This window comes from Falco peregrinus, chromosome 2 (genome assembly GCF_023634155.1).
Source record: "Falco peregrinus isolate bFalPer1 chromosome 2, bFalPer1.pri, whole genome shotgun sequence".
Classification (NCBI taxonomy): Eukaryota; Metazoa; Chordata; class Aves; order Falconiformes; family Falconidae; genus Falco; species Falco peregrinus.
The window spans coordinates 123,864,255-123,888,011 of NC_073722.1; the positions used below are offsets into that span (position 1 = coordinate 123,864,255).

The window sequence follows — 23,757 nt, forward strand, 5'->3', positions numbered from 1 at the left end:
AAAAAAAAAGCCCAGTTTGTAGCTTAAGTGCCATTTACATTAACCAGGATTTAGGCAACTAACTGGCTTCTTTAAAAGTCCAGATCTGTTTCAGCGCGCTCCTTTTTGGGGAAAAAATCATAAAAATTTGTGTTTTGCTTAATACCGCATCACAGCAGGTCTCGAAAATTTGCTGCCCCTTTTTCACATGTAGTCATAGATGTAGAAACAAAAATGATGCCAGTATTTTCAGTGTCACTGTTCCTACTGGCGTTTTGATACCCATCTATTACATATTTCTTTTCAGCCTTCAGAAATACCTGGCAGAGTTAGTGAACAGTTTGGGGTTTAGATTACCTATGGAAAGGAAATGTTGCCTAAGCATGTTTCTCTATAGGAATTGCAGGGATACACTCTTTTTTTCATTAATGTTATTGAAAATGGAGCTAAGCAGAAGGTAACTAACTTCTCTTTATTGTTCTTCATGAGTCAACACTTCCGTGGTGGTTCAGGAAAATGCTGAAGTTGTAGAACAAGAGTAGACAAGATACAGCAAGCGTGTTACTAAGAAGTAAAATGTAGTCTTAAAGGGTGCTGGACTTTTCTTGGGACTCTGTCATGTGCAGGAGTTTGGGGTGGAGGGCGGGAGGTGACCGTGGTTTGAATGTGAAGAACAGGGTGATGTTTAGCCTCCAGCAGCACTGTACAGGTAGGGTGGTGTTAAACCTGCCCCCAGCCCTAACTAACACCCTAGTAGGTACAAAATAAGCAAGGTTAGTAGGAATATACTTTTATCAGATGCCTAAATGTTAGAGGTATTTTTCAGAGCATACACGATGTTGAAAAAATCCAAGTAAAGAATCTTACCAAGGAGGTTTGACGCTTAAAAGCAGCTTAATGCTGTTAAAATTAATAGAATAAATATGTAAGTTAGCAGCTCAGCACCTCACTTTACAAGTCCTAGTGGATATTTTCAAAAGAGATGTCAGAGGTGCATTTGCAAAGGTGAGAAAAGCTGGGATTGTGTTGAGATGGAGTTGATACACCTTTGCATAAGCCCTATAATACGGGAATTCAGATTTTACATTGGTGAACAGCAAACATTTTACTGTTAGTACTGTTTGCCATCTGCGCTGCTGTTACCTAAGGTTTTTTTTTGATACTGAACATTCATCTGGGTCTAGAGAGCTGCCACTCTTTGTACGCTGTGCGAGTTAGGGAGTACCACTTTGGTTTGTGTAACGGCTTCCCTACAAGAGAATACCTAAACGTCGTGTTATACAGCCTGATTTATAAACTGCCAACGTTTGATTTAGGAATGCATTAATAACTTCACCCCATCACTGCAGTGTAGGCACATATAGGATGAAGATGTCTTCTAGTCAGGAAGTTGTGCAACGACACCAGTGTTACGGACGGAGTTTTTTCCCCTCAAGAATGAGAACATTGAAGTATGCACAAAATACTGTATAAGCATAGAGTAAAATGCATCTCTTTGAGTACTGAAGTTTTAGCTTTGCTGATCTTTAATGTTTCCAGGAAGTACTAAACTACTGATAGACTACTTACAATGATGGTGGTGCTACCAGAGCTCCTGTGCTTCCATGATTTCAAGAGCTTGCACAGCCCCATGCTTTTTGGAAGATTCCTTCAGTGCTCCTAGGAGGTGAGACCAACCTGTTGGTCATTGAACTGTTGCTCGTTTTCACTTCACTTCACACCATTTCATTTATCTGCTCCCTTAATTACCATATTTATGGGCCTGTGTGTTCTTACCCAAAAGGCGTTTAAACTTGACAGTGTAATAGATTGTGCTGTGAAAGCTAAATAGCTGTTTATTACTTATCCTTGTTAATTTGTGCTTGGCCACATCATTACCCATGTGATAATGTGCGTGACATTTGCAGTAGTTTTCTTTGCAAATCAAATCTATCTTTTTAAGCATTCATAATATTGACAAGTTGCTGATTTTACCAGTCACAAGAGAAACTGAACGATAAATTCTTAACATATATTAATTGAAATTGCTGTAATATAAAAAATATTTTCAATATAGTTGGTTAAAATGGACATAATCGAGTTAATTACAAAACTTTATTTAGATGGGGGTAGTTGCCTAAAACGAGAATGGAATCAAGTGTAAGACCTATTATTGTGACTTGGTGAAACTGCAATCGTAAGACTGATTAATATAAACCAATTTTGTTTTAAACACAAATGAACATTACACATCTTTGAAGGTCTTACAGCTGTACTTTTTTTCTAAGCTTAGGGCTACAAACAAATAACGTGTTTACTTTTTTGCCATTCTTTTATGTTAGATGCATTGCTTATTTTTATGATGTTGGAGAAACTTGTATTATCTGTTTCTCAGTGCTTTCTAAAGCTTTGGTGGTTTAAACTACTTTAGCTTTCATATTAATAATCCCTCCTAAGGTATTTTACAATAAGTATGCCACCAGTTGCTGTGTGTCTGGGATGGGATGCCTCATCCACCTCTTCTGGGATGTTGTACCGATCGTGGGTAAAAAGGGAGTCATTGTCACCACTGAATCACTGGGAGTTTCTACTTTGTTCCTTATTTTCCTTTTAATTCTTCATCATCAAAGTGAGATTTGTTTTTACTACAGACTTCCTTTCCCTTGACTGGCCTGATCTCCTTTCAAAAATAATCTGCTACCCAATAACCAGCGTTACGTATACCTCATCCATCTCTGTCACATCACGCCAGTGTAACAAGACACAAACAAATCTCCCTTTCAGAGGGTTCAGCTGACGGTCCCGCATCGCGCGCTGTTCGCGTGCATGCGCTGATTTTAATATTCTTCCAGTGGAGAAAATGCTGAGACAGTGCTGGCACGTGGAGGCAGAAGGTGGTTCTAACAGGGCTGTTACAGGCTGATATTTTCCGTTATTATCCTAGAAAGGATCATTGTGATCATCTAACCTGACAGTTCGTGTCTGAGCTAAGTCCGTGGAACTGCTCAGAGGTTTTGGGGGGTGGTGTTCATTTTTTTAAAATGTTACATGCAAGCCAAATTCAACACGGCACATTGAGACCTACGCAGTCATCTTCTGCTGAAGCCAAGTTAGCCCAACGCAGAAGAATTTTGGAACACCCATTTGAAGGGTTGTCCTGATCCACTTGAGAACTGCAGTGGCCTTTGTAAGCGATGCGCTATTTCAGCAGCCGGAGTACGCTCAGCAGCGGAGAGTGGTGAAGGGTTATTGCAGCCTCATCTGCTGGGAGATGTTAGTCACTTACTGTACAAGCTGCTGAAGCAACACCTAAATGACTCTAGATCTGAGCCTCAGGGAATAAGTGCAGAGTGGATTTGATCTTTGCTCTGCACTGCCTTGTTGATGTGACTTTAAAGTGCCTTTGACGCTCTTTGGAGCTGAATGTGGCGATGGGGTGGATGTGGTTGGTGTGTAAGACATTGAGAGGGAGACAGTGGAGTCCGTGTATTCCGTCGCTGTGAGTATAAAAGATGCAGTCATGCTTCAGCCTCTTCCTTAGAAAGTGATCCAAGTAAATGCTTCATGGGGTTGAAGTAGTTGCTCCTGAAAAATAAAGGGAATATTATTTTTATTTTTTTTTAATTAGAATGTAGTCATTTGGTCCATTGCTCATCTCTGTTGCATGTAACTGTTGCAGAGTTTCAGACATCAGCAACAGATTTTAATTTAAACGTTTTGCCAACTTTGTATTTTCTTATGCAATTTACTTTTTAAAATTAAGAGCACATGTTTTCCTTCCAAATAACTTGCAGTACATTTATTGGCATTTTAAATAGGCCAAAGTGAGTGAGCAACCTTCTTTTTTTCTTTCAAGTCTATTTTTTCCCTACAGGCAAATTGCTGTGGGCTTATGACCCACCCTTTTTATGACACTATTTCAGCACAGATATTCTTGGTTAGAATTCTAAGTTATTCCTTTGAAACAGAAATAGAAGTCACCATCTCAGCTAGCAGTTTCTTCAGCTATGGGATTGTCATATAAGGGTGCCATATAAATTCATATAATCTCTAAACCCATGCAGTTTGCATATTTGTATTTTTGTTCCATTTGGGATACTCTGTAAGCTAGCGTTTTCTTTCTATTTGTTTTCCTGTGTGTGGATTAATACTCATTTTGCAAAATGCTTTTGTTTGGGGCACGCTGCTATGGCATGGCCATCCTGTGGAAACACTGCGAGCTTCTGCTTTCCTTGTAAAAAAGATACAGATCTCTTTTGTTTTATTTGCTCATACCTATACAAATGAAATAAAGACCATAACGTTTTGATCCATAAAGGCAGCAAGCAGCAATAAAACTTCGGACCTGTTGTATAGTTTGAAGTCTTTATTTCTTAAGTTTAAGCCTTATGTTTAGCACAAGAATGATTTGCCCTGGTGGAGTGTTTAAGGTGTATTTCTCACAGCAGCTCTTGTACCCAGGTTGTTGTTTGGACCATGCAAACAATTTGATAGGCATGGCTCACAAATGTGGATTTGAGCAGCCAGGAAAAGAATTTAAGAAACCAATACTGAGCAAGAGGGTTCAATTTTACAAAGAAACCGTGCGTTCCGATCTCAAGCATGAGAAGTGAGCTTTTGTAATTGCATCTTTTGTTTTTCCCCAGAACTGTTAACAGAAGACGGTTACTCTAAAGTTTTATATTTCATGGATTTTTCACAACTGAGAATTATGTCATCTTGGGCTTTTTTTCCTAGTAGTACTAATGTGCCTACATTTAAGTCTAATTATAGTTGTTTAAACCTGGCATGTGGAATAGCAGGATCTTAGTGGTGGGAAGTTTGGGATACATTTCCTTTAGCAGTTTGAAGGCATCCGTGTCGCACCAAGTTGTCTTATGCAGCAAGTTGTTCGGTTGTAAGCTGCTTCTGCCAGTGACTTTGTTTATGGGGAAAAAATAATCTGGCTGTGAGAACTAGACTTACTTTAAGTAATTGACAAGAACTGTGTCTGTGATCCCCAATATAAGCTTTTCCCAGTCACTTTGGAGAGATTAGATGTCTCTTAACATCATCTTACTAGCAGTGAAGTTGCTCCAAAAGGACTCATTTAATCATATTAGTTTCGCTGCCATCACCCCGTCTTCAGATTCTTTCTTCTTTCCTAATAGAACCAAATCTGCTTTTGCCATCTATTAGGTCCAACATTAATGCGCCTTTGCATATTAATTACTGTTACTTTACCTATAACATTCAGCCCACTATCTTTTGGCTCCCCACTTTTGCCTCGGAAGGCTTGGAGCTGTTACTACTTCCACGTGGCAGTAGAAAACACTGTATTGTGCTATTCAATTTTCTAAAGGTTTTGTATGAGAATTATTGAATATAGGATGAAGTAAAGTGGAGAGACCTAACAGTTGAGTTGGGAATTCACCCAATCTCTATTTGGGCTTGTAATATGATTTATGAATGAATTTTCCCTATATTATAAGAAGTTAGCCTTAGCTCCTTATCCTAGAGATTTCATCAAACTTTTCAGGAAACTTCTGAGCAATGTAATATCTTAGTTTCACTTATACAGGGGGGGGGGAAAGAGTTTAAGGATTTTTTTTTTTTTTAATTTAAAAAAAAAGGAGGAAAAAGCAAGTGGTAGTGGAGGGGGGATGAGCTCTCAAAAAGAACACTCACAGATTAAAAGGTAATTGTTACTGTTCCAGGCAGGACTTGCAGTGGAGTGGCTATTAAAAACCCAAATGCTACATATGTCAGTTTAGAACTCAGCGAGTATCATCCTGTAGAAATTGTAGCTGTTATCTTCATTGACCTAGTATTTCTTTGGTTAAGTAGAAGCCAGTTAGGCTATCGGGTTTTTTAAATGCTCTTGAGGTGAAATTATTTTCCAAAAGATTTATAAAAGTATATTGTAGATTGTCATTATAGACTAAAAAGTACTTTACATTTTTCATCTGTGTACAGATTTAATTAAAAATTAAACATGTGTAGAGGAAAAGATCAGGAAAGGAAGGAAAGGATCCAGTGCAGATTATACTATATGAAACATATGTATGAGATGATGCTGATATAGCTGAAGTATGTGACCCGTGTTATACTTCTGTACACAAATTATGCGCTCATTCCATCTCTACGCACACACACACAGAATTTTACCTTTGACGTAGTAGGGAATAATGCCAATGAGTAATTAAGAAAGCATGGAAGCAAAAGTCAGTCCTGTGATAAGTTTCCAAGATGGTTAATATTATTTAATACATGTTACAGCTGTGATAGCTGAAGGACACAACTGAAGGTTTGAGGGGAGACATGTATTTTATTATACCATACAGTTCAATTAGTTTGAAAAAAATAGGCAAACTTTCAAGCCTCAATGTGTTTTTTTTTATTTTTTTCTTTCTTTCTCTCAGATCACAGTGTTTGTAACTGTCTGTCTTGGGATGTTGATGTACAAGGCAATATATCTGATAGTAACTCATTTCCCAACTTTGGTCAGAAATGAATGTTTCTTTTTGAAAGGTTTGTAGTAATGTGGTTCTCGGGGACTGCAAATAGATGGTTTAGCTGAACACAGACAGTACATTAAAAACGTCTAAAGAAGAAAAACAGTAGTTGGAGAGAGAAATCAGTTCAGAGCTCTAAAATCAATAACTGGCATTCCAGGGCAATGGGATCTGTAAATATACAATCAATTTTCATCGGATTTTCTTGTGAAACTTTAAATAAGCTTGAGCCAAGTCACCTACATCTGTTTGGTAGAACATCAGTTTCTTGTCTCAGTATTGTCACATTTCTATGACACAATTCCAGGGAGCTGTGAAGTTACTTGTAAAGCAGGGAGGAGGAAGGGGGAAATACTGTGTGAGTTTTTTCATGAAAATGCTCATTTTCAGAATTATATTTATGAATGGAAACACATATGTGCTTGCAACACCATAAATGAGAGTTAGCTGTAAGGACAACTGGTTTGCGTCCCAGGTGTGATGCTGCTATACTTCATTTAAGAAGCTACAGAAGAAATGCATTAGAAGAGTAACTAGTAAGAGTTATGTGCAAGTGTAATTCCAAAGTAATAAATGCGTACTCTACTGCTGCTACTGTAACATAGCATTGTGTATTCTGTATGCTGTAGGAGTAACACCACATATAACTGCTGCTGTGTTGCACGATGTGTTTTGCCTCCCAAGGACCGAAGGATAATCTGTGATCACACAAAAGAGAGTTGTGGATTCTGAAGTTTGTCTCTTGCATTTTAAAGGTTGTGTATCTTATCTCTGCTGTGTTTGCAGAGTCATAAGGGTTCTCTGCATTGCCCCGTATCATCCTCTCTCGGCGTGCTCCAGTTCCCTCACCCGGAGGAGGGTGTTCTTTGATACGTTCCTGGTGCGCATTAGCACGTTACGATGAAATACGGTCTATAATCTGTAGCAGCGATTGAGAAATGATTGATGATACACTGATATCTCATTAGAAGGTGGCAGGTCGTTTCTTAAGGGGGAAAAAAAAAAAAAAGAAGACATGGGCATCTCATGTAGTGATTACAGGCCAAAATAAATTTCTTCACCTTTGGGGTACCCTCTTCAAAAAGGTAAATCTAGCTCCATCCATGATTTGGGCAGGGGGAGCTGTATTCATCTGCACGTGTGAAGAGAAAGGGAAGAGCAATAAGAGAATCATTTAAGTCTGCTTCCTACCCCAGCTTAGCAGCCTGTCAGAGAAAATCAAGTGGGTTTTGGTTTGTGGGTGTATTTATTTATCATTTTTTTTTTACTTTGTTCTTGGTTTCAGGTTATCTGTGATATGGAGAACCAAATCCACAAGCTGAGGGAAGAGCTTGTCCAGGTGAACGCTCAGTGGAAGAATCAGCTGCTGGAGCTGAACCATCAGTGGGAAGAGGAGAAGCAGAGGGCAGCTCGAGACCATGAGACAGCAGTGAATAAGCTGAAAGTGGAGGCAGAAAAAATGACATTAGACCTGAAAAAATTACATGTGTCAGAAACAGAGGTGGCCTTGGACAAGGTAAGAGGCTCACACAGGGCTGCTGCTTGTGGCATGGCAAAGCGGCAGCCATCACCCCAAAAGTCAGATAAGCAAAGTTTTACTGAGGAGAAATATTTAGGGGTCACTTGGGCTGAAAAATGAGATGTATACTGTAGATCTGACATGGGATGCCGCGATCACGACGTGAGTTTTGTGGTTCTACAACGATGGACCTGGAGCACGCAGTGGCAGCGGCTGCTGCTGGGGCCGTTTTCCCTGGGAGCGGTGCCAGGGCAGCACCTTCCAGCCGCGGTGAGTGCGGAACGGGGATGACCATGTGGTCCTCAGGAGCTGGCGGGACTTCAAAAATCCAAAGGATTTCAAAAGCAAAGCCAGCCAAAGACTAGGCTAATCACTTTTCCTTTGCTGGAATAGGTAGAGTAGAAAGGGCGGCTCTGTCTAACCAAGCTTTTTCTCTGTTAAAAAGTGGGGAAGTTCTGAAGGAGGAATAGGTTCAGGCTAAAACTGCAAGGAAATTGGTCTAGTTGCTCACAGTGGCTGGTCTGCTTTTGGCTGCATGCACCGGGTGAGCAAGGGCTCTGTGAAAGGCTTGAAAATACAAATTAACATTTTAGAGGCATCAAGACTCCCCTGCCCCGTGCTGTTCGGTGGGGTCACAGGCTGCGCATCAGTGCTTGCTGAGCATCCCCTGGTACCAGTGTCTGAATTCAAGTATTTCACCACATTACGGATGATATCAGCTAAAACTTGGGAGTTTTATTACATAAGCTAAACTAAAAAAAAAACCCTACTTAGTATTTGTGGTAGATGCTGTGTATGTAAGCAGATAGTTGTTGAAGTATCTTTTATATGCATTCATGTAATACATCATACGTTTTATTGCAAAGTGATGTTGAGTGGCACAAATTAACGATCTGCATATGCTGTTTGAACAGCCTTTGTGAAAGTGACATTTCATTTACCTGCATCAGGTTCTTGGTCTGTAATTTTAAACAGCATTTGGAGGATTATGTTGGAAATCAGCCAGTCTGAAGCCATTAAAATGGCTGTGATCAACAATTCAGAATCTTTTCTGAATGTAAGGAAAGCTCCGCTTGGCATAATTATTTAAAGCCAAGGTCACAGAAAGTATTTAAACCTTTGAAATTCATCATTAAAGGATTAATTTTAACTCAGGAAGACATTGTCATTTTTGCTTAAAAATGGAATTTGAATCTCAATTCTTTTCTTTCTTTGATCTTTTTTTACATGTGTAGTATAGCAAAAGAAAAGTTAACTTCTTTACATCCTCAAATTAAAGTTACAAATAATCCTTCATAGGGCAATATCTTTAATACTCTTGAATTGTCATTTCTGTCAGAAATAGTATTTTTTTAATTTGTTGGATTTTTTTCTATTTTTCAAAAAAAACCCTTTAATTTTAAGCTATATTAACTGCTATTGAAATTGTTTTTATTTAACCTACTTCCCCATTTTTACCTCTAATTAGATGAGCACATGTTGAGTAGAAGATAGGAGGGAGGAAAAAAAAAGTATCTCTGTTGGAAAGTCTTTCACAGACATGTGAAAATACCTTGCATTACCTTCAAAAAAACCCAAACCATTTAACATTCTGCTTCGTCTCTGTCTTCCAAATGTAGAGCTGTGGAAATTGGCCACAAAGTCCAAAAGTTAAAGTAGCTTAGAGGGCAAACTCCATTTAAAGCTCACAAGTTACAGTTTCGGCTAACTTGGTTTGAATCTTGATCCTATTAAAGGCTGCAGAACTTTGATGAAGGAGATTTTATCCAAGTGGGGGGTTAGAAAAAAGCATCTTAATTGCAGCATGAGTTTTGAAACTTGGTTTTAAAGGTCTTTTTATTTTTCTAGCAAATCTTGTTACCTTGAAATTTAGGACAATATGGGAGCAAAATTTGTCCTCTAATTTGATAATTTTTTTCTGCCAAGTCTGTAAAGATTGCTTAAAAATCCAAAGGGAAGCTGAATGTCACTGTTCAGGCATGGAACATCTGACTGTCCAGATTTTCAGGAGGTTAGTCCATTCCCAAGTGAAGGATCTCATTCCTCTGTGGTCTGTGTTGTGAGTAATACTGATTTCTGCGTGGCTTGCTCGGTGTAATTGTGGACTGTCGTTCACGTGAGCATGATGAAATACAAAAGAAATGACAAACGCTTAAGTGAAAAGAAAAATTGAAGTAAACATGGGGTAGAAGGAGATACAGGATTCATATGGCATTGCCCTCCCCATAGCCCTGCCACAGTGTGGATGGCAAGGAGGAGAGCAGGGGGCAGAGGAACAGTTTTCATTGCCAGCATGCTGGACATTTAAATATTTGTTGGTATTCGTAGACAGCTTTTCAATATTTAGGGCCACATAATTTACCAAGGTCTTTCATTTTTTGTTGCTTAAAAATCTCAACTTTAAAGATGGTACGTTGTTTATTGCAATATTTCATTCATTTTGTTAGTGATTACAGCGTGCAATGCTAGGAAGTTGCTCAATGAGCATAGTACGAGAATGTTTTTGAACCTGTGATTCTAAAAGCAAATATCTTTTGACAGATATTGCATCTCCCGGTTGCTAGGGAATGATAAGTGGGAAAATATTTAACAGGTTGCCAAATGGCACCACGTAACCTGCACTATAGAAAAATAAACACGGCATCTGCTGTTGTGGAAATAATAACAAAGGTGCGTTGGGTTTGCATGGCAAGGTTTTCATAGGGGGGTCTGCAGGGGTGGCTTCTGTGAGGAGCTGCCAGAAGTTTCCCCTGTGCCTGCTGGCTCCAAGAGGGACCCGGTGCTGGCCACAGCCAAGCCCATCGGCCACGGGGGTGACAGGTTCACAGGGGAGGGGTGGGACAGTGGGGCAAGGGCAACTTCAGCCAAGGAGAGGAGTGAGTCCGTGAGAGCAGCAGCCCTGCAGGCACCGGGGCAGGGCAGGGCGGGCTCCAGGCGCCAGGGCCGACAGTCCCCAGCAGCCCATGATGAAGCCCATGGTGGGGCAGGGGGATGCCCGAAGGAGGTGGTGACCCCGTGGGCAGCTCGCGCTGGAGCAGGTTTGCTGGCAGGGCTGGTGCCCCTGTGGGGACCCTGCTGGCGCAGGCTGCTCCTGAAGGGCAGCAGCCCATGGAAGGACTGGAGAGAAGTTCATGGAGGACTGTCTCCCATGGGAGGGACCCCAGGCTGGCTCAGGAGCCCTGTCCCTGCGGAGGAGGGGGCAGCAGGGGCAACGTGTGATGAGCTGACCACAGCCCCATGCCCGTCCCCTGTGCTGCTGGCAGGGCGGAGGGAGAGAAATCAGGAGCAAAGTTAAGGCGGTGAGTAAGGGAGAAGTGGGAGGATGGTGTTTTTAAGATTTGGGTTTATTTCTCATTCTCCTGGTAATAAATTAAACTAATTTCCCCGAGTCAGGTCAGTTTTGCCTGTGACATTAATTGGTGAGTGGTCTCCCTGTCCTTATCTCAGCCCTCTATAACTTATCTCATTCTGTTTTCTCTCCCCTGTCCAGCTGAGCAGAGGAGTGATAGAGCAGCTTTGGTGGGAACCTGGCCTCCAGCCAAGGTAAAACCACCACAAAATCAAAAAAGTCTGTAATTTTTCAGTGACCCTCCCTGTTGCAGGTATTATTTTCAGTTAAACCCCACTTTCTTTGGCGTTTAACTGAAGTCTCACTTCAGTACTTTCATAATATCTGTTATCTGTCCCTAACATACAAATGACTTGAGAATATCTCCAGTTTATTTCTTGTCTATTTGTTGAGGAATCTCATATATTGTTTCAGAAGAACACTTGTATTCAATCGTAATCATTTTGATTTACTTCTAAAGTTTAAATCTAATTTGCTTGCATTTCATTATATGGAGTGGTTTATAGCATTTTCTGATGAGACGGTGGTTTTATTTGGCTTTATTTGAAGTCATACCTCATTATGATGAAATATAAACTGTTTAAGAAATAAACATACTAGAGAATACCTAGTACTGTGGTTAGGCTCCACTAATGACTAATTTCAGCAGGGAGACAGGTGGGTTATAGGTTGCAGCAGCAGCACTTAGGGCACGAACGCTAATCAGCCAGGTGTAATGGACTCTACAAAGCTTATAGGCATTTTCAGGTTTGCCAGAAATCGCTAAAAGCGAGAGATGAACTGCATTTCTAAGTGCGTGCAGATGTGAAGCTTGGCTAACGCAACTGTTTGTAATGTTCATCTGTGGTATTTTCTTGGCAAAGCAAATGAGCGTTCGGAAAGCATGACCCGAGCAGATCAGCAGACATGCTAACAATGCTCAAAGGAAGCAGCTTTGGAACACTACAAATATCTCATAAAAATGCTCTCTTTGAGCAGCACACATGAGTAAATTGGAGTGGGAGAAAAAAGTGGGTTTTCTTCCCCTCCCCCCCCCCCCCAATATTTTTCAACATTTAGGGTTTTATTGACTACTTTTCTATATTTAAATAGGTATTTTGACTCATCCTGTTAAATCTTTGTGCAGATTCCAGGAACATCTAATTCTTTTTCACTGTTGCTTTTCTTGTGGAGAAGTAATTTACATTTTTGTGTATTGACTGTGCTGAACACACGTGATATTTGATTACAGGGTGAAGCTGTAGTCAAAAAAAAAAAAAAAAAGCGTCAAACACTTTAGTTTCTGGAATACAATTCTTCTGATTTCAGTATTTCTGAAATGCTTTGCTCTGAGAGACAGACTCCAAGATGACATGCAACCTGGCCAGCGCCATGCAAATCATGCTTGGTAGATTTTAATTATGTAGCAGTTAGTTGTACTCTGAGATTTCAGTTATTTTAAATAAAATTTGACATTTTCAATGTTTTCTAGTCTATACCTCTTACAGTCACTCCACCCACATCTGGTGGGAAGTCCACATGAAACTGAAATGCCTGGGGAATTAGAAGTTAAGGTCACTGTGTGAGTACCGCTTCCCTAATTAAGAATAACTGTTTGACAGTTGTGTTGTAATACCATGTTTTTGTAACAGACCCTTTTTCGATAATCTGCAGACAATGTCCTACAATTAGATGCTTAATTTTTGAGCAACTCCTACTTGCATTCAGTTGCAACTAAAGTACTGATGATGTGCCCCAGTGAACATTTCAGTCCTTCCTTTAACATCAAGCTTTGTGATGCTGGATTAATTAACTCGCAAGTACAGCCCTAGGATGCAGTCCAGTTGGAGATGCTCGTTGGGCATATTTTCACACGGCAGATGTAGGAATCTCTTTGATTCACAATATCTGTTTTGGCGCTATTGTCAGTACTTATACAGATGATGTCATGCTGTTCACCACTGGCAAAGAAATAGAAGATGAAGGGAAAGAATATGACATCTTCAGAGATTAAAGAGATAATCCAAGAGATACTCTATTAAAAGTATTGAGTTTCCCCTAAGCAGTTACTGCTCATAAAGAACAAGCGCTGCATGCTTTCCATTAGCTTACATTGTTGGATACTGGCGCTCCAGCCCTTGCTCTTCTCTGCCAACTCTACGTTTCATTAACTACCAAAAATGGTTCCATCTTTGTATCTGACACCTTCTGGGAACTGGACCATCTCTGCAGCAGTTCTGTGGGTACCTGCTTAGACTTCTTAGCATAATGAAGTCTTTGATCTGAGTGACACCTTTCACTTCATTAACTGGAACAGTGATAGCCATAGTACGGGGAGCTTTGTTTATGTGAGCATCCACATGAACTATTTTCACACTCGTTGCAGCGATACCCTGGTTATTTACATGGGGGCAAATAATTCAGCCATAAAATGTGGACATGTATTCTTCCCAAGTATAATGATATCATTAAATTGGTATCTAATTATAATGTAGACCTATGTTTTTCTCCTTGCTGAATGCATTCAGGATCTCTACCAGTTGTTGTATATGTGGTATTTTTTCAGACTAAAATTTTTAAATGTTTGCTTGAGTCTATTACGTAGATTCTTTTCCCTAGGCCTTAGCTGTGAATAATCTGAAATCTCTAATTCTTACCCAGAAGAGTTGGATGTTTCCTGCATCTCTGAATCTTTGTCATTATAATCTGAGAACTGTTGTCTATGATGCTATCTCTCTGTTCCAGAGTAGCAATATTTTTGGTTTTGTTTCATAAACTCTGTGTACATTTACGTAGATTTGGTTCTTGAACATTCTGACACAGTGTTAGTGATTCACCAACTAATATTAATCAAAATGAACACAGTATGTTGGCTTTGTTGGGGAAAGTCTGCCAAAAGCCTAGAAGATCAAGAAAAAAGAAAAGTTTTTCAAAAAAGATAAAAATTTCTATAGCAAAGTTGGTGTATGTTAGCACAAGGAGTGCAGATTATTTAATCTGCCTTTAATAGTACCTTCACAGCAAATCTTGCAACAAGATTTTGCTCACAGATGAGGGGAGGGAAACCCCTCTCCTCTCTCGTGTGTCCCTTTTGCACTGCTTCTTATTCCTCCAAAGGAAAAGAAAGATGATAGTGGACCAGGAATGTGGTCACAGGAATTGCATCATCCCTTAGGGGAGCCATTTGGAAGAGTCTTCAACCAACAGAGCCAAACATGAACAAAAATATGGCAGAATAATCTCAGGGATATTTCAATCGGATGAGACTAAACGGCATTTATGGCACTCTCCTTGCTGGAGATGTTTCAAAGCAATGGTCTCAGTTATTCACACAAAATTACTCTGCTTCTACCTCCTTTGAAAGAAAACAAACAAACCAAAAAACCCTCAGAAAAACAAAGCAGAAGACAACAGGTATGATTTCTGCCCATCAGTTGTATTTATTAATCTGGCTCCAGAGGTAACCAAGAAGAGTTGGTGTAACTGTCGCTGTGGAAATAAAATAGGTGCCCGTGAGCGTGAGGTTTACTTTTTACCACCTTCATAAATGTTTGGAGAAGAGATCGAGCACCGTGTTATTTGGATTCACAAATAACACCGTAGGGTTAAAAAGTAAAATGACTGATGCAATACTGTTAAGAAATGAGAACCAGACAAGAAGCATTATTTAGCTAGATGCTAAATTATGACAAAATGTGGAATTAAAAAGATACTTTTCAGCAGGGCAAGGACTGATATAATTAAAATTAGAGCTGTGTCACGTGGCCTGTCTTTCAGCACGCTTTATTCACTCATTGTATCAATTATAGTTGGTTAGTAGTTTGAGAACTTTGGTGGGGTTTTTTGGTGTTTTGGAGGTTTTCTTAATTAACTGACATTAATCTAAGGTATCTGTCTAAGAAGTATTTGCAGGTGGGTTTTTTTGTCTTCTCTGTCTCCCGTTTCTTTCTTGAGTCGGTGTCAGACCCCTGCTCCCGCCCCGCCACACCAGGGCACTTCAGATGCTCTGTGGCTTGCAGGCTGTAGGCTTTGGGGCAGCTTCAGAAGGTCAAGACTCACAGAGCCGTGGAGGTGGTGGGTAAGGGGAACGTGGAGTCGTTACTCACCACCCAAGAACTTGGGCGTAGTTGCTGGCAACAAATAAGAGATTGATTGAAGGCTGGTGGAGGAAGGGTTTTCTCTGACCGACAGACGGTGAGCTCCTCCGAGGGATTTCCGTGGTGTTGTGACGGCAGGTATCATCAACAGGGTCAGAAAAGGATTGAACAGCTTTATGAGCAGCATGATGGTAACCAGTCACCGATGGGGATACACAGGGATTTAACCTCTGACTTCCCTGAGGCGCAGCCTGGTGTGGGGGCAATGCGGGGGGCAGGTTTATGCGGTCCCTGCCGTGGCGGCTGGAGAGGACAGTGGGCTCGGTGGCCCAGGAGCCTGCCTAGGGGTGGTGTACCTGGTGGGTTTGGTACCACTGATGGTTCAGTCTTACTTTTCCTGGGAATAAAGCGCAGGAGGCTTTTCCAGTGGCAGAACAACAGTTCTAATTATTTTTTTCAGTGGTTTCCTGAGCTACTCTGTCTACTGTACTGTCCAAACAAACTGTAACACACCAACTTTATCTTGTAATACACAATTGCTTATTTTAACTTTATTTAATATTTTCAAAAGCCAAATTGAATCATTACCTCGTTCTGTCTTTTTTTTTTCCTTCACAATACTACCTGTCTTGGTGGAGGCTGGTTGCATGTACATACTTCTCCAATTTACCAGTTTCACTTATCTTTACATCCCAGGGTACACTGTAACATTAGGAATAACATTGGCTATTTTCCAGTACGGTGGCTGATGGTAATGTGAGATTTTTTATTTATTTTTTTTTAAACAACTCTGCCAATTCATTCTTAGATTCTTTCAGAATTATTGAATGAATACCATCTGGTCTGGGTGCCTAGCCAGGAGTGAGAGGACAGATCTGACAACCGATGCCCCATTACTGGATCCCAGTACCTGTGGTGGTCGCTGCTGATTTCACTGGGTCTCGTTCATGGTGGTGTTTATACAAACAACAGTAACTGGTGTTTGTTACCTGGAATTAGTAAGTACTAAATGGAAATTTCTTCTGCATCCCATGCCATGAGCTCCATGTTCTTACTTTTCTTGAAAGTTCCTGGGGGTAGTGCATCCCTTACTCTCAAGTCCCCCAAACCCAAGAGACAGCACAAGCCAAAGCAAAAGCTGCCCCATGGAACATGTCCATCACGTCCCCACTTAGGTCAGTATTTGGATATTGCAGTTTTTTAATGTAGCTTTCTTTAGAAAAAATGCTCAGTTATCAAGACAAAACTAATATAAACCATCTTTATTGCATATTTAAATTCTGGCACAATTTGAAGACGTTGTTTACACTTACTTGCTCTTTCTTCATATCTTTATAATAGAGAAAAGCTGCAGGTGGCTTTTTTTTTTCCTTCTGCTTTTTGGAGGGGAAAAGGAGTGTTTGGGAAATAGGGAAGGGGCAAAACGGTGTTGTTAGTCCTTCAGAGTCTTTAATGTGAAGAAACAAAAGTGTTCCAAAACGACTTGCTTACAGCTGCAGAACATGTCACGGAGTAAAACCCACCTTCATTAAATGAGTGAGAAAGAATTCTAATTGTTTTGAAGTTCTTATGATCAGTCTGCATATGCTTCATTGTAATGTGATACTAAAGTGCCTCAATTATGATTTGTATATTTTGGTGCCAGAAGGTTTTTTTCTTATGCTAAATTATTAAGTTCTGTCAGCTGCTGGGCTGTCATATAGAGATACAGTAAATCACATTATATTTTGTCATGGATTACACAGAGTAATAAATTTGGGAACAGAGATCAAAGTAGTTTCACAATCACATCTGAGTGTAGGAGGGGTGTTTAACTTGTAGAAAATCTGATTTAGGTGAAACTGTTGCAGTTCTTGTGTGAATTTGAAATGAATTTGAGTGTTTGCTCGAAAATGAATAAGGTACAAATCCCCAAAAGAGTTCTCCTGTATTTTATTTCAGAGGAGTTAATTCTGACCTACAGCTGCAGGATGGAGAATGGATAAATAATTAAACATTGGGAATGTTAAGAGTCTTGCAATGTCTTATTTATGTTTTTAATTGCTTTCATGATTGAGCAATATATTCCATTCTCTTTTTAATTGGGACTTTGCTGGACTTGCGCACAGTTACTCATCGGTACAGTAATGCTTTCTGGCTCCGTGAAGTCGTCGTCCTTTTGGGGAAGCTTTGTTGTATTTAAAACTACAAACAGTAATCCAGCATAATCTTGCTAAGGAACAGTGATTGCTTCAGATCATAGATTTGTTAGGGGATTTTGTTGTATTTTCAGTGTTTGTCTTTCCAACTGGAGAAGCTTAACTTTTGTTGGGCTCTCATCGAATGATGTAAGTTAGTAATACAAGTTAACTGAGTAATACCGAGCCTGTCCTTTTGTTTCCAGTTTTCCTTCTATTTAACAAAAAGAGGTTGTATCTCAAAATGATACATATGTAGCATTTTTTTCTAGTCATCGTCTTCCTAACACTTGCTTGTTATTGCCGCAAAATTCAACTTAAAACAGCAATCGAGAATCTAAAAAATACAAATGGCATTTTCATCCTTTTGTAGTCCTTTCAAGAGCCTTATAGCCTCTCCTTGGCAAAAATCGAGGCGTGTAAACTCAGCTGATATATAATGATGAAGGGCATAGATCTCAGAAATCTCCCGTTTCATGTTAAGTAGTCTTTAACTGAGTCAAATCACGGATCAGCGTCACATCTCGGTACTGTTGCCTTCTGTTTGCGGAGGAAACTTCAGCTTTGGCTTGCATCTTCAAAGATGTTTAGCAGCCTATCCCTCCGTGACTTTACTGGGTGTTTAGCTGTTTGGGTACCAGAAACATCTGGGCCTGAGTGATACAAGCAGTTCTGTAAACTCCTTTATCTTGGAGTGGGAGAGAGAGACGGAGTGCACATGAGCAAGCGAGGTGCCTGTGCAGCAGAGGTGCCCGGTATTTCTGATGAATAAAGGCAGCTTGTAAAAGCTCAAACAGTTCCCGTTGGGTGCATGTTGTATTTGTTAAGGCTCTGCAAAAGAAAACACCGCCCCTTTTGATAGAACGTCTTAAACCCACTGTAAATAACAGTCTTAATTTAGTTGGACAGAACAGAATAAAACCAGGAAATATTGACGATGGTAATCCAGACATGTATTTGTGCCGTACCAGATTTAGGCACGGAGCCGCGGGAAAACTAGGCTTCAGTACCCAAAAATGGGGAGTGTCGCAGTCTCAACATCTTCACTGGGTTTACTCGGTTCATCTTATTTGAGTGTTGAGCAAAAGAAGGAATCGTGCTATAATGTGAAAGCCACCTGCCTCCGCACTGTTTTGGCAAAATGTCGTAGTCCATCCTCACATTAAACTGTAATTCACTGTCGGTGCTTTAAATGCCTGATGCATGCGTCGGTACTACCTTGTATAAAGTATAGTTAATGTATCAAACGACCTCACGTGGCAAACTTAGACTATTCATCTAGTTTTAAAACCTTGTCTTGTATCCAGGGCTTGTATTTTAGGCCAAATCATGCAGTTTGTTTTAAATAAGGGCCTGGCTCGCTGCAACGTTGAATAGAAATCTGTATTGGCGATGCTGGGAAATATTTAGATGCTTGATAAATCCCTTTAGGTGAAGCTAGTAATTGCATACTGGTGTAAGGACGGTATAACTTTGGTATCAGACACCGTGAAGTTGGAGTCCGGTAGAAGAATTTTTGGAAGAGTCAAATTTTGGTACTTAATTTCTCTACATCATTTCAGAATGATTAGAAACGCACCGTCGATTTAAATGAAAAGACTGGAAGTCGGAATTTTCCTAAGGCACAAATTGCACGAGCAGTTTTTCAGTGAGCCCCCATTAGCACAGAACTGCAGTGGCCTGCAGAAGAGGAATTCTCCATACAGGTGGAGTGTCAAATTCATTTCTATTCATTCTTGGTTTTTTTCCCCAATGAAAAGTACTTAGCACATGAATGAGAGGGTTCTAAAGATATATTTTTTAAAAAATTTTAAAAAAGAAAAAGATTTATAGACCTACAAAAGTGTAATATAAAACAGAATACTAATAGGATTTGGGGATTTCTATCATTCATTTTCAAAGCCCTTGAAGTCATTTGGTACTTGACTAATTATTCTGTTAACATCATTTTGGATATTCAACTATTTTTAATAGTTTTTGGGTGGCTCAAATGACATGCTTGAGCTGGTTTGCTATTTTCACTGTTAGGCAGAGGTTCAGCTTTCCATTTGGTGGCTGGCTGGCAGGGAGAGCAGTACAAAGAAGAGTAGTGGCGTAGGAAGTCACCCACTGGTGGTATTAGAGGCACATAAGGAAAACCCACGTTTCAGGCTTTGAGGTGGAAATGAAATTTTTGTGTACAATCAGATGAACTTAAAAGGTGATCTGGTAATCTCTGAAGTTTAAACAGATACTGTACAGAGTGGTTTAACATACTTGGTAACAAAAATTGCTACAGTTAGCCATTCTGAAGGTCATTTTCTTTTGACATCTGTCAAATTACACAATCTTGAATTTTCGTACAAAGCATAATGCTGTCAAACTTAAATAGAAATATTCCAGAATGTGGTGTGGTGTGTTGTTTTTTAAGGTAAATGGGCCCCATTTACATTAGTTCTTTGATGTTAAATTCTTTGCTGCACATCAGAGAACAGTTGCTTCTTCCCTGGAGCAAGTTTTCTTTCTTCTCCTTCCCCCACCCTTTGATTTTTTCCCTTTTTTTTTTTTCCTCTTTTTTTTTTTACTTTGCTTACACTTTTATCTAACTAATTATGGAGGATCAACTTATGTATGGCCATCATTTAGCTAGTTGCAGGCATTTTGAAAATGATTCTTTCATAGCTAGTGCCCTAAACAAGTTTCTTTAAATCTGCTTTTCTATTAGAGAATATGGGTGGAGAGAGAGATAACCTGGTGGTTTGAGATTTATGTTTGTGACGGTTTTTTTATTTATGTGTTGGGGAGATTGAAATCAAATTGAAACACTGTGGAATCTGTCACAAAACTGTAATTCATATAGAGATGAACAGCATTTCACAATGATCCTTAACTCTTACAGATCTATCCGCATTTGGGTTGCAGGAATTCATTTTCCCATTAGTTTTGTAGCATTAATTGAAGTCTCACTTACCATCCCAAAATCACCCTTCCAAAACTGGAAGATAGCAAATCATTTAGGTTGGGAAAAGTTAAGATCAAGTCCAACTGTAAACCTAACATCGCCAATCCACCGCTAAACCATGTCCCTGTGGACAAATCCATACTGTTCCAGAAAATTCTTAACAGCTGCATTTTTGATAAACATTCAAGACATCCTAAACACCTTCATGGATGTTGATGGGGGATGAAGTTGTCCCTGTGCCTGCCAACTCCATCGTGCAGCTGGAGCTACTCGTGACACCAAGATGTGGTCGTAGCGGTGAGAGCCCCCAGGGCTGTTCAGGGCACGTGTTCCATCAACTGGACCTAGAAGTCCCCTCTAATACATCTTACACCTTAAAAAGTCTTTTTTTAAGTTTATTTAAAAATTTAATTAGTAAAAAAAAAAACGTAATGACTTTATAAATAGGGTAGGATGTGGTATGCTTTTGCGTTGTGGTCCCATCATAGATCCTTGGCTCTTCTATTCTTAGTAATGCTGTTCCATTTCATGAAAGGAAAAAATGAAAATCAAGTGGTGTTAGAATAGCATCTATTAATTCAGATCCCACATCTGCAGTGCTAATACCATTTTTAATTTTTATGTGAAATGTTTTGTTTAAGTCATTGCCATTTTACTCAGCAACCACAATATGATGCTTTAAGGCTTGTAGAATTATAGTTGGTTTTTAAAGCCAATTAACTGTAACAAGGACGTAATCTTTTTAATGCAAAAGTCCTCATGCAATATAAAATAACTGCACGTAAAATTGTCATAATCAGATAATTTTAGCTAAAATATGTATTAACTGTGTGAAACTAAACAGAAGTTAATTTTTGAATCAGTGGAATTCCTCTATGGCTTACCCAATTTAAACCTTTTCATTATAAAAATGGATATTACAATTGATATTTCTGACAAGCTTTTGCTAAGTGTGAATTTCACCAGCTACCTCTCACACACGGAAAACTAGTTTAAGACCATTAACTATATTTGCAGCGCTGCCCATTGCTATAAAAAAAGAGTTAGACTTTAATGAATACTGGCTGACCCTCCGAGCATTCACCTTCTAGTTAGCTTCTTATTCATTATGTTTCTGAAAGAGCATGTAACCTGAAAGGGAGGGAATGCCCTTAAAATAATACAGAAGCGGCTTTGGCTTTGTACAATGTGTGAGACGAGCAGCCTCTTAGAAAAGAAGGAGCCCAGGCAGCTGCTTGTGAGCACTGTGCCGGTGTGAGCCTTCTCCTTGGTGAAGAGAGGTGTCATAGAGACTCGCTGCGATGCTCGCTGTACACAGCTACGCGTATTTACTTTGCTGTAAGTTGTTCCTTAAAAATAAAAAAGTAAAAAGGTATTTTTTTGTGTGCCACGATGCTGTATGTGCCCCTGGGAGGCAGGTTTCTCCTCCCTAGGCTGCACAGCGACAGCCTCTAGTTCAGAGGTATTACGTTAGTTTAGTTGTAGGTTTTCAAAAGGGAGAAATTTTCTATTTCTGCAGTAAAAGGCAACAACGGAAAAGAGTGTTGCCACACATCACCATGAATTAGACCTTTTTCAGATCTTTCCAGTGTGCTATAACATGTAGAAGCTGCCTTCTGCAGAGCTCCACTGGTGCTACGTGCGCAGCCGTGACGATGCCAGACCTGCGAGGTGTTACAGACCTGGAGAGAAAAGCTTGAAATCAGCGGGTGACTGTAGCTTTTAGTGCCACAAGGTCGAGATCGCCACTTTTGGACAGCTAGAGCCGGCCTAAATGTGTGTTTGCCACCTCCAGTGGAAGTTTTGGTAGCTCAGTACTTCCAAAAATCAGACCTCTCAGTTGAGGGTGTTTGGGACGGCAAGGAAATGTGAGAATTTGTGGTTCGTCGATGACTGGGAGACGACTTGTAAACATTTTGCTAATGGGAATTTTTTAAAGCCATTTATAAAATAAGATTTTATAATTGCCTTTAAATAAACCGGTAGGATATACTTTTTCTGCCTTCAGTTAGGAATGAAATGCTGAAATTCAGCATATCTTTCTTTTGGATCGCCTCTGTCACATCTATCAGAGGTCATCCTGGTCCTACTCAGTGTGAATAAACAAGTTCTAATTTGTTTATGGAAGTTATGAGTGGTTTTTTTATTATTTATTGGGATTTATTCTATGGGTTCAGGAGGTTATAAAGCTGCTTCTATGAAAGATGAAGACTTTTACCCCAGGCAAGTTGAGTGAGAGCAGCTGTAATGTGATCTTCTTTGCAGTGCCTTGCTGGCTAGTATCGCTCCCTTTCTGGGAGTAACAGTAATTTATACTATTACTGTAATTTATTTTTCACTTTTTTTCCCCTAAAGATAAACTGGCAGCTTCAGTCACTTTATGATATGCAGGGGTGGTAAAACGTAATCTGAAACTAGACGACAGTACAGTGGAAAGAGTGTTAACATGGGTCAGCCTGAGTACAAAGAGCAATGCAGCATGCCTGGCACCGCTGCTGCTGTGTTACTGCCCGCTTTGTATTTACGCAGCCCCACGGTATGCCCTTGTGGTGTATGTGGCACAATTCAAATGATCAATGTAGAAGAGGAATTTTAATTTGTCTGCTGCTCTAGCATTCTTGGATGTGCCAGTATGTAGCGCCATTATTTATAAGAAAAAATGACCAAAACATGTGTTCTCACAAAGTATGCACAAACTTGATAATTGGTTTCAATTAATGTTTTTGGTACGTTTCTTAGTACTAACGAACAGATGAAATAGACACCTCTGTATGTTTCATAATCTTGGAATTTTAAAATTTAATTTTTTATTAAAATTAAAATTTAATATTTAAAATTCATAATCTTGGAAGGTTTTCAAGATCTTAAATTGCAGTATCGTGTAAACGTCAAGATTATTTTTAACTGGCTGTAATATACTTATATTAAGCTGCACTGTGCGTAACTGCCTGGATTGTATAAGGCGATCGGAGCCCTCGCGCTCGGTGGTGATTCACAAGCACTCTCTGCAACTTGAAGCTCCTAAATTTAGAGTCCAGTAAAATCAATGAGACTGTTTGCTTGACTGAAATCCCTGGTGTTTGCAGAAATGGAGTCTCAGTCTTGCAGCTGGATCCAAGCAGGGTCTGGAGGCTCCTGTGGTCCCCCAAAACACCCGCTGGCACACAGGCAGCTGAAGGAGCGCGCGTGTGCTGGGTGCTGTGCCGTAAAACCAAGGGCGACAGATCAAAGATTTGAACACGA

The 23,757-nt window shown here is 39.9% G+C and overlaps 1 protein-coding gene across 3 annotated transcripts in view; it reads left to right on the top strand.

Annotated features, from left to right (window-relative positions):
- The window catches only part of CEP112 (centrosomal protein 112), a 171,813-nt gene that overhangs the window by 100,632 nt on the left and 47,424 nt on the right, over window positions 1–23,757 (top strand). For all 3 annotated transcript variants that reach the window (XM_055794990.1, XM_027786856.2, XM_027786857.2), the window contains one exon: window positions 7,738–7,968. In XM_055794990.1, the coding sequence (XP_055650965.1) occupies window positions 7,738–7,968 (231 nt within the window). The remainder of the gene's footprint in view (window positions 1–7,737; window positions 7,969–23,757) is intronic.